Source organism: Abramis brama (genome assembly GCF_963993115.1).
Source record: "Abramis brama genome assembly, chromosome: 8".
Classification (NCBI taxonomy): domain Eukaryota; kingdom Metazoa; phylum Chordata; class Actinopteri; order Cypriniformes; family Leuciscidae; genus Abramis; species Abramis brama.
In genome coordinates this window covers 34727534-34740015 of record NC_139970.1, presented here as the reverse complement: position 1 = coordinate 34740015, position 12482 = coordinate 34727534, and the positions used below count along the sequence as shown (strand labels likewise).

The window sequence follows — 12482 nt, the reverse complement described above, 5'->3', positions numbered from 1 at the left end:
ACGTAAGGCGGGGCCTAAAGATCATACTTGGTTGAATGGCAATACAAAGACAAGAAGCACCAAAACGGCTGATAACGCTTAATCAATTCTGTGTGCTTCGGTCTTGAGAATCTGCAGGGAAAGGACGTGCAGCTCGTCCGTCACAGTCAATACGCAGCTCTTTTCGAGCAGGGCGGATTCGACGCTCCTGTCGCGTGACAATTCATCTCTCATCTATACGCCAGCGCTGGTGATGTTGCTGCCACTGCATCAAGAGCTTTGGAGATACCTATCTGCACAGCACGGATGAAGACTCCTTCGCTAAAGGACACTTGTGAGGTCATCTTGGGGTGACGCAACTTACCATGCTGGAGCGTTGGAAAGCTCAGGTTTTCACAGCAATCGTGATTATGTAATCATCTAGTGGGCTGCGACCACATATTCACAGGTGTACAGCTTGTGTGGATCAATGCATCAATGCATACGCACCATGGAGTCGTACTCTGCACGGTCGTCTCTTACCAAACAAACCACACTTTTGCGGACACTATTTGCCCCTGTCATGAAAACGTGGAGATCTAGCGTCATGGGCGTAGGGTCAGTTCTCATTGATTTGGACTAAACAAGCAGTTTTAAGAAGTGTGCGAATCATACTGTGACTTCAAGGGGGCTCGACTATTTGAAACGAACTTTTTTTTTCCTTTTTTTTTTTAGAAAGAAAGAAAGAAAGAAATCTGCTAAGTTATTAAATTTAAATTTAGTTTGGGGGCACATTCTTTCGAGGTAACGTTATATCTCGTGCTAACGCAAACTCATTTGGCGCCACTAGCACAGTAATCTAAATGTCAGTTATCTGAAAGAATTTTTAAACTAAACATTTAAGTTGAGAAAAATATGTGATATATAAATGTATATTAAAGTGATGCATAATAGTTCTTGTCATGTTTTATGGACCTATATCGTGCGAAACTGAAGGCTCGCGAGCAGCTTACTGTTGTTATGGTTACCTCATCTAGCGAACGCGGCTTCTGTTTATTTTGTCGACAGGTGAAAAAACGCTCTCTGACTAACTTATCTAACTTTTATTTAGTGCTGAAACTTTGAACCCTATATAAGCCTACATATACTGTATACATACTTGTGTGCTTTCATTACGTTCATACATTTTTTTTTTTCCGCTGGGGGGTTTGAGCCTCGTAATTTGTACCCAGAGGTGGTTTGTGTTTTGAAATCCATGAATTGAAAAGTGGCGTACAATTACTCCCTCTGCCGTTTACGTCCTCTAATGTGCTCTAGCCAACTGAGGATGTGTCCCAAATGACTACTTTGTATAGCCTATTTAATTATTTGAAGTCCTCTATGTATTATGATGTAAAAAATAAGAGTGGATTGATTAGCAAAATGCGTTTCTCTTTTCCAGAGAGTTTTTACGTCAATAATTTTTCTCACTTCACATTGGTCCTGCTTTATAAAAGCAGTATGCGAAATGCTGCAATGAAAAACTCTTCAGGGCCACTTTTACTATCTCCTTTTTAATGAGATCCACGTGTGGATCTAACTTTGATTTTCTTTTCTTGTCCAGCTGACTGCAACGTCGTGTCTTGAATCGGCTAAATAAATTTAATATAATATATTCCCTCATATAATGACTGAAACACCCCCTCTTTAGTGTAAAAACGATTTATTTGGGATCATATAAGTTACATGATTGACAAGTTTGACATTTATATTTGTGAACGAATAATTCGTTGACTTTTAGTGGTAAAAAAAAATATCTGTATAATAACTTGATCTATAATCTATAATAACTTGATAAGTTATAATAGTGGTTATGCATCGTTGGATATTATGCAAACTGCTACTGAGCAGCTGTTGCTATGGTCACCTCCTCAAGCAAAGGTGATTTGATTTCTGTTCGCGAGCGCAGACTCTGACTAACTTTCGTGGCCACTGAAACGTTATTTGAAAACACTGCTGAAACAAACTTGTAAGAACCCCCCCCGACCTTTTCTTTGAACTAAAACCCTAATTAGGAGGTCAAACCCCAATGGTTCGCACACTGAAGTCTTAAATTGCATGTAGTAGTCGAGATCATGTCCAGATCTAACAGCGTGAGCCCACCCGGCGCTGGCGCTCCTGTATTGAGGGGAGGGACGGAGCACAGATCCGCTTGGGGCGAGTCTGAGTCCGTGGCGAACGGATGTCCATACTCGGCCAGATCCTCCTGCAAAAAGCTCATACGGTCCAACAGTCGGTGGAGAGAGGACGATGACTTCGAGCTACAACCGGGCCGAGCCACGACCACCGTCAGCCGGGTTAGTTTCAGATCCAAGTCTGCTTGGCAAGAACACGGAGAGGAGAGTCGCAACAATAACCGATCGTCCCCGAGGTACCGAGATGGAGAAGTGAGACCCAAGTCCGTGGAGTTGGGTTTGGAGGACAGGAGAACCAAGTCCAAGCCAGAGGAGGAGCTCATGCCTGAAGTTAACTTTTCCATGAGCGCGTGCTGCAACGGCGTGATGCAGATTTTCAAATCCAAGAAGTTCCAGTCGGAGAAGTTGGAGAGGCTTTACCAGCGCTACTTCTTCCGACTCAACCAGAGCAGTTTGACGATGCTCATGGCCGTTCTTGTGCTGGTGTGCGCAGTGATGCTGGGGTTCCACTGCGCCGGAGGAGTGTATCAAGTCACTTACGTGGTGGTTTTCTCCACGACGATCGTACTCATCCTCACGCTGATTGTCGTGTGCAACAGGAACGGCTTCCATCAGGATCACATGTGGATAGTTTGCTATGTGCTCATTCTGGTGGTGCTGGCTGTACATGTGATCGGCGTGCTGCTGGTGGAGCCGCGGAGCGCGTCTGAAGGCATCTGGTGGACCGTGTTTTTCATCTATGTTATTTACACACTTCTGCCGGTGCGGATGAGAGCAGCGGTCATCACTGGAATTATACTGTCTGCCATACATGTGCTGGTCTCATGGAAGTTAAACGAAAGGGACGTCTTTTTGTGGAAACAGGTGAGTGCAGTGTGCTTTCATTACTTTATTGCTTGGATTTGAAGTAACCCCTTATTTTATTGATTCATTGTATTTATTTATTCATTTACTTAAGGCTGTCAGTGGTTGTCATTTGACCGTATAGGTAGCCTACAAGGTTGACTAGTCTATTTAGTTATGTACACAATTCCGTGTGATAGCCTACTCTTTTCATGCAAAAGTTGTGTAAACAAGAAGTTAATAATGAGAATTTATTCAGGTCGTTAATTTTTCTCTCTGTCAATGAAGATTCCAAAAGAAGTCAAAGCATCAAACATCACCGCAGGGACTGACAGCCAGTCTGGACAAGGTTGTGTGAGGGGAGCGGAGTGACATATTCCCCCTCACCTATTTCAAGTGTTCTGTAATCACTCCGCTCTAGCTCCACTCCGTATTTTCCATTTCCCATTCCCTGCTCTTTTATAGAGTTTATGGAATTGCTTAAATGTGTTAAAGCAGAATGGATACACAGCTATACTCACGTGCAGTGTTGTGCAACATGCGTATTATACAGAAAGTGAATTTTTTTTTAACATTTAATTTTGTGCAATGAAATTTCTTTTTTAACCATACGTTATTATAACGTTGCTTTTCAATGACAAAAATTCTCATAATGCGCTGTTGGTCATGTTTTTATTGCTGAAGAACAGTTTACTGCACTGTTCAACTGCTTTAACTATTTAGTTCTCTAGTAAAAAAAAAAATCTTCTGAGAATTTCAGTAGAAGAGTTGCCAAACATTTCAGCTAAAGTTTAAGAGTCTGTTTACATGGGGGGAAAATACTTAAATAATGAGTAGTCTGAAATAATGTTTATTAGTCAACGCTAGGTCTTTTTAAAAAGCACTTCGATGTTCTTGTGGTTCTGAAAGCAACAAAAGTTGATGACTCACACTTGTTTTCTCTGCAAAGCCTCTGGATGTAGGCTAGTTGAGCACATACTTTAAAGTATGCTTTCTTAAATTCTGTTCAGTTTTTCTGTTTTTGGGTGACTTGGTCAAGATGTTGAGTGATGGAAACGTGTCAGATGAATGCAACTGCAGTCTCTATATGTACTAATGACGTGTTTGGATATTGCACGTGATAACCTGCGCAGTAACATTGTGCAAAGAAGGAAAACATGGTCTTTTAAAAAAAAAATGCAATCAAATACAAATATATAACTTAGTACTGTAGACTAATAACGGCAGCTTTTAACATCGTACTGTATGCGTGCAATTTTGAGTTACTGAATTATTTTTGAATGATTTATTAGTATAATTTTTTGAAGTAAGTTATGTAAACTATGTACCATGCTCAGTTACAATCTTTCGACTCTTTATTATTACATTTTATAGTAAAAATGTGCTTTAAACTCCTCTGTCTTCAGATATAATCATGTTTTCATTGCAAATACAGACTCTTTGAATGGTGTGTGTGGGAACGGACTGCTGTGTTTGTTTCTCTTTCCACACAATGCTGTTGTCTTTAGCATATCAGATCTCTCTCTGTTTACACGGGACCTAGCAGGACTCTCCAATAATTGTTGTTTTATAGAAATCCTGGGATGAAGGATGTATTAGGAGTGCTCTCATAAATGACTAGCCTTCATCTGGCTGTGATGATCTGTGCTGTGCTGCTTTTTATGAGGTCAGAGGTTTTGGGGCAGGAACAACGGCCATATGAGATCAGGTCACTTTTAGTGTTCCTCGGTTAGGATTTAAAAGGCGTTCCGGGTTCAATACAAATTGATTAGTCCTATTTATTGTACTTTTTTTGGATTTTTTTCTTTAAACATATGTACAGATAGCATTTCTTTTTTTCTAAAAGCATTGGGAATCCACTTTCAAAACCAATTCTGGAGGTGTTAGAGCTGTCTTGTTTTGGCACGAATAAAGTCCTGATGAGTACAGCAGGCAAGGATAAGAAGAAATCAAAGGTGCTTTTCAGGATTGTCTTTCAGATCATTGACAGTTCACAATCTCCAGCTCCATTTCCCCCGTGTGCTTCATTAAAGCTGGAGGTGGGACTCAGTTAGAGGAGCTTCCCCTAGGGGGAAAACAGAAGAGGTGGACAGAGTCCTGTATGGCACATCTCCAGTTGTAACATGGTTTGTGGCTGCTTTAATTGAATTGCCCCACTCTGTAACATGCAGACCCACTGGAATTCAAAACAGATGTCCTCCCTGTCCTTCTTGAAAGAACTGCTATTAATTTGCCTTTCTGAGTCAACCCCTATGGAAGCATTAAAGTCACCATCAAATCAAAATTGACAATTCTTTCTTTTTTATGGAATATTGCTGTAATTATAATGAATGAACGGGTATACTTCACAATAGGGAAGAAAAGATGATCACAACTTCCGTTTCATGCTGACTTTAACCTTTCGACAGGCCAGGCTGACTACGTGCTCTGCAGAGCGGCTCGCTGAAGAAAGCACCACCTCTAGGGACTAATGCAGAGCTCGCACACAGATGATCTTTTGATATACTGTTAACTTTTGCTGCACTTTTACATTGTCTGAGTAGTCGATTTACGTTACATCACATACATTCAGTTGTTGACTAATATCAGTGATTTCTTTGCAAAAAAAACTAATTTGCTACTGAAGACACCTCTATTAGGCTATTATATTACTACTACATCTACTACTATTATTATTATACAATTATATTACTACTACTACTATAATAATAATACATTCTAATCAAAAATAGCAATGATCATTATTAATGATTATTATACTAAGAATTATTATTATTATTAATACTATTACTAATATTGTCATTATAATGATACATTATAATAAATTAGAGCTGTCAATTGATTTAAAAATGTAATCAAATTAATATGCAATTAATTGCATGCGGCAATAAAAGCACCTTTAAAACAAACAAGTACATCATACACTTGAAAAATTATTGTAATTTTTAACTAGGCACTCGAGTACTGAATAATGTTGAATAATGAATAATGAATGTTGACAAATAAAAAAAATATGACATGCATCAACATATGAAAATACGAGTAGAAAAATAACAATGCTAAATTATCAATAATGCATCAATGTTTTCAAAAAAGAAACATCTAAAATGAATGGCTGCATGAGTTATGTACTGAAACAGGTATTGGTTTAACAATAAACATTTTATTGTTAAATGTTCAGTGCCTGGACGTGGAAGTATGTTTTTATTTAACGAGGAAACATCCACTAATTTATATTTATGCTTCAGTGTGTATTGTATTGTGAGGTAGTAGCCAATCAACTTTATTGCAGATGTTGTTTGGTTACTTGAAGACATTACAAGTTTCAAGAGTGGGCTTACAAATATATGTGTAAGCTCTGGGAAAGTTGGAGTTTTTTTATTTTATTTTTTACAATGCAGCCGTAGGAGTGAGTTTGTGTTACCTCTCAAGATCCGATTCTGACATGTCTCTTATAAGTGCAGACCCTCAATTGTGCTTCTTGTATCTTAGCAACCAAGGCCTGTTCTCACAAACAACATCCAGAAGCACTCAGGGCTTCCCTGTGAGAGGACCCCTGCTTTTCATCTCTTAACCACCTCCAGTGAATGTGCGATCTTACCATTAGAGGTTCAAATTGAGATAATTAAGGTGCAAGTGCCCCTGGTGCTGTGGGCCTTTTCTCTCTTCTTCTCCTCCCCCCTTGCATTGTTTTTTTCTGTTGTCAAGGTATATATGAGGGTAATCAAGCTCTGATGTGTGTGGGTGGCTGCCCACACCTCACTTAAACAATTGCTGCCGTCTATGGCTTATATTAGATGTCTTATTAGGAGCCACATCTTGAGGCACATTATAAGGTTATTCACTATATGATAGTTTATTTATCATATATTGTGTAACATATTATTTTTGTATTATATTGTACATATATAGTGTGTGTGTATAAATGTGTATGTGTGTAGGCCTATATATGTATTATATTTATAATATATATATTTACACGCACGCACGCATAGATAGATAGATAGATAGATAGATAGATTGATTTAGTATATATATATAATATATTATAAATATAATAAATATATTATAAATATAATACATATATAGGCCTACACACATACACATTTATACACACACTATATATGTACAATATAATACAAAAATAATGTATTTTTTATACATATACATGCGCACACACACACCTACTGTATATAAATATAATAATATATACACAAACATATTATATAAACAAACTTTTGTGAGATGCGATTATTCGATTTGACAGCACTTCGCGTTTCAGTCAAAAATGACAGAATTTTTTTATTTATTTCAATAAAAGTAATGCATTATATTTTAGTTTAATAATGTTTTTTATTTAATATTTTGTATTTTTAGGGGATTTTATGGTACTAAATTATATTTACGCTGTATTTATAATCCATTTATTCACTTGAGCATAGACCTGAAAATTAAATTTCCAACTTAAACTGTGGTAAATCTTGAATGGTTTAGAGCACAAACTGTTTGATCTCTTTTCAAAGACGACACTTGCCAGAATTATAGATTATAGATTATTTAATTTTTTTTATATGAAATATACATTTTCAAAAATACGTTTTACTCTAAAACTGCAAGAAAATCAAAGTCATAAATCTAAACAAGCCAAATTTGAGCTTGATATCTCAAAAAATGAGCTTTCAGTAAGATTTTGTTTGGCCGCAGTACCACTAGATTTCCACTAGATGAAATTAATCTCCTATTTATTTAGGAGCTATATTTTTTTAGGAGCATTTAACCTTCGAAATCACGTCCATGATTTTTTTTTTTTGTGTTCACAAAGCAAGTGCCAAAACCTTTACCAAGTTTCGTACCATTCCGAGGAAGTAAAAAAAACCAAAAAAAACCAATACGTAAATTTTTTTCATCAACAGAGGGATATGTGTACATGCATGCATACATTATATAAACAAAAACTTGTTAGATGTGATTAATCTATTTGATAGCATATATATATATATATATATATGTGTATATGTATATGTGTATATGTATATGTATTACACACACACACATAGTATTTGATACCGTTGACACACACATAGTATTTAATATGTACACACACATAGTATGTACACATAGTATGTATATTTTATACATATACGCATTTTATATAAACAAACGTTTATGTTAGATGTTTGTGCTTTCAACATTCATAATAGGGTTAAATGCAGGCTTGTGTCTTGTGAATCATCTCCGTTGACACATTTAGTTGTGTAACTTTACGATCTTCAAAACATTTTCCATGTTGATTCATTTCACTCAACTATCGTAATGAGATCTCCACATTCTCAACACATTTTCGGTTCTTGAATTGATGAATCCGATGAATTACATGAAATGAACAGGATTTGGATTAATATATTGGAAGACATCTGGTCATTTTCATTGTTGATATTTTGTCAATATTTAGCAACCACTCTCTCATTACTCCTGTAATGCTCTCACACAAAATGAATGCGAGATGTGCCATGCGTGGAGCCGATTATTTCTGTGGAGACTCGGGAATGCATCCTGATTCAAACCAAACTCAGCATGTTATTTTTATTGCAGAACCACCCTCTGTTTCTCCTTTATTTGTCACCCATCTTTTTCTAATTTGCTCTCGGAAATAAGCCATGTTGCCGCCTAAAAACTGTGTATTTGTTAGACCCACATAGTGTCAAATCATATATACGTGCTAATTTTATAATTGTACATGGCAGGTTGAATCTACTGGATGTAGGCTCATAGTCAACATGTTTGTCATGTAATTTTAGTGTCAACCTGCCCACTTTTTATTTTTTGTTAATAAACGTTGGGGCAAGTACCATATTTAAAAGTATTTGGCCACTTCATTTAAAAAAGTGTGTCCTCTCCATTTGGCCTAAACACTGTGTTCATTGTCATCCAGTTTGAAATGTTGATGTTTTTCCAGATTTTCCGTTATGGTGTTCTCTCCATATTTATGATTATTTTCAGCCTTTAGCTACTGTGTACAACATGCTGGATCCTTCACTAGAAACTGAAAATAATTATTTCCCGCTAAACTTTTATTCTTTGAATCCTTGCACCTGGGAACAATACAAGTCTACACCATAAAGGCAAAAAGTTTGCTAAGAAATATTTCCTACTAAAGCAAGGCGGTATTTGACTCAAGTGTCAAGTGTATAATAGGAGATAGAGTGGCTTTGGATGGCAACATGCATTATGGGTGTTCTGTTCAAGTTTTTTTTTAACCTATTTGCCGAAAGGGAAGCACCAATTTACTACGCCATTCTACTGCATTGGCAGCCAATTTTTATTGAAAGCCCATTTTGTCAACAGTGAAGTACCCCTTTATCTTGAAGGGAAATGGCTTCATACATCACTTTTTGAGCAATTTTTTGGCAATTATTTATAACTGAATGCTCTAAAGGTGAAGTTAGTTCTGAGAAAAGGCCTGGAATTATTTGTTTGGAAATGCCAAGTACCAAGTACTTTGTTGTAGCCATTGTATTTCTGTAATTATTAACAATTACAAAGTTAGAAACCCAGGTTTTTAAGTAGAGATCATAAGTACTATTCCATATTTGTCCGTTACTGGATATTCTGCATTTTTCTTCTTAGTAGTTGATGAACCTGAACGGTTTAGTATCTTGTTGTAACCGAGTCATTTAGCGTGATCAGAAGCAGATGCCTCCTTCACTCTAGAAATAAATTGTAGGTCCCTAAGCCAGTTCCAATGTTTGCATCATTGCTCATTTTTACTGTCAGGTTCCTGAACAGTCTTCAAAAGTTGTCCAAGCCCTTTCCATAGCGCTGTCACTGTTGCAGAAGGATACTGGAGGGAAGCCAGTGGGCCTTGTTTTCATTTTCATTTTTGTATGGCAAGCAGAAATAAGCAGTTTCTCACAATGTTTCACATGCAGCTATAGGGTGTGGAGAACACTCTCAAACACTTGTACTTTAAATATGTTCCACAAACCATTTGGTTAAATCATGTTGTTGAAGAAATGTAGCTCTGTAGAACAGCTCAAAGAGCACCGACAGGCATAGATTCAGAAGATGACAGTGTCAAGAGGAACATATAGCTAAACACTCAAATGTGATGAGCGCTTTCCTATTGGCTACCTCACTAATGCAGAACAAAAGAAAAGTGTGTATTCCAGAATCCAGATCATCAGGCTTTAAATGAGAAATTTAGGCTACATATACTTGTAAAATAACTGAACTGATTTTTTTTCTAACTGAACTGATTTTTTTTCTTTCTGACATTCCTCAAAAAGCATAAGTTACAATTCATATTCTCTCTATCTCTCTCTCTCCACTTTCCAGGAAGAGAAACTCTATATTCTATTTGTGGCAGGCAAATTACCTCTTCTGCCAATATTCAAATCATTTTAGTATGAAATGAACAATTATTTGTTTTTCTTTACCGCAGTGTCCTGATCTGTGTGAGGCGACTTTGTTGTCAGGAAAGATCAAATCAAATTTGTATATGCGCTCTATTTCAGGGTAAGAAATGTGCATAAATGTTCAGTGGATTAGATCTAATCTAATTAAATGAGCAGGTAAAGCATTCAAATATTTTCAGAATTTGTTTAAAATAAGAAAGCATCACATTGCGGTTTGACAGCTGTTGTTATACTTTCCATTTATAGCAAGTCTTGAAAACAAATGATCCTTTGCAGACTTTGAGAACTTAATTTTTAATAGTAGAAGTAATAATAATGTAATACTGTTGCTTAATTTTAGATGATTCCAGACAGAGGAATTGTAGTCTTTAGACTGTATAGTGACTACACACAATGATAAATGTTTAAATAACATGTAGCCTATACAGTATGCATGGATGTATGTGTATGGTATGTATAGTATGCATGTATGTGTATATGTTTTTTTTCTTGTTACTTGATCATTCTAAAGAGATGCTATAAAATGGGTCTCTGCAAAAGAAAAAGCTCACCCACATAACAGATGCCATTGTTTTGTAAATAACCCGGTCCTACTGACTAAGGAACAGATTTCAAGTTTGATGTCACAAACATTTAATCTGCTTCAAGTTCTCACTCTAGCAGTTGCTTGCTGTTGGAGTGAGATATGATGTGTTTCTTGACATATTTTACTAGAAAATGTGTAATGACCACCATTTTGGCCTTGAAAGTCGTGAGCTGAAAAAGTATTTATCCAGAATGATGACTTTACTGCTCCCACCGCTCTGCATATTTTGTCTCTTATCTTAACTTTTTGCTAAAGAGGTGATTTATCTGAATTAGGTAGAAATAAGGGAGCATACTAAATGTGCAGAGCGGTGGGTCCCCAGGACGGAGTTTGGTTACTTTTTAGTTACAAACCAGCTGAGAAAACTTAAAAGTTCAATTGAGTGGTAGTACATTTAGCAATATTTTATTATGAATCCAGATCTTAATTATGTCTATTTTTTTATTACACATGCACATTATCTATACAGTTTATACAAAAATGTTTGTAGTTTTTAAAGAGAATTTTTGAAAATGCTACTGTTAATTGGTTAACCATAAGGGTAACACTTTACAATAAAGTTCCATTTAAAGGGTTAGTTCACCCAAAAATGAAAATTCTGTCAGTAATTACTCACCCTCATGTTGTTCCAACCATGTAAGTCTTTCGTTCATCTTCGGATCACAAATTAAGATATTTTTGATGAAATCTGAGTACTTTCTCACTCCTCCATAGGCTTTCAGAGGGACCCAAACTCGTCGGCCCAGAATAGTTGTTAAAAACATTGTTAAAATAGTCCAAGTGACTACAGTCGCTCTACATTAAGTTTATCATGCGACGACAATACTTTTTGTGCGGAAAAACAACAAAAATAACGACTTTATCCAACTATTAGTGTTCTTCAATGTGGGCTTCTGCTCTGACGAGAGTTCACGGGAGCGCCAGGACGCATGCGCGAGAACTGAGATTACGGAGTTCTTCTTCTTCTACTTCTTGTTACTGGCTGCTCACTCCTTGGGAGTATTACCGCCATCTACTGTACAAGATGACGTCCCGACTAGAGTCCTGCACGGGTTCGGGTACCCGACGGGTGACCCGCAAATTTTGCTCAAACGGGTGAAAAATATCCAACTCTGTCGGATACGGGTGCGGGTCGGACAGGGGGGAAACACGGGTCTAAACACGGGTTTAAAACAATCACATGCAAACGTAAAAATATATGCATATTTTAAGGAACACATCTACAAAAATAGACAGTATTGTTTTGTGGTAACGTTAGCCATGTTCTTCATTTACCGGCCTTTTGACAGCTTCGGCTGAAGTTGTCCTTGTGTTAATTGTGGTTATAACTTCTGTATGACCTGGCAATAATTGTAATTGTGTCTATAATGTGATTGGCTAAAATGATTTTATTTCGGGTGCGGGTCGGGTGTCGGTTCTATTTTAAGCGGGTCGGGTGCGGATTTTAATTAGTGCTGTTGACGGATAACGGGTCGGATGCGGTTTGAAGCACTGCGGGTACGGGCG

At 37.0% G+C, this 12482-nt stretch overlaps 1 protein-coding gene across 2 annotated transcripts in view; it reads left to right on the top strand.

The window, feature by feature from the left end:
* Nucleotides 1-12482, top strand: part of adcy5 (adenylate cyclase 5) — an 88556-nt gene continuing 76074 nt past the window's right edge. For both annotated transcript variants that reach the window (XM_084122325.1, XM_084122324.1), the window contains exon 1: nt 1-2996. In XM_084122325.1, the coding sequence (XP_083978451.1) occupies nt 2073-2996 (924 nt within the window). In that variant the 5' untranslated portion in view covers nt 1-2072. The remainder of the gene's footprint in view (nt 2997-12482) is intronic.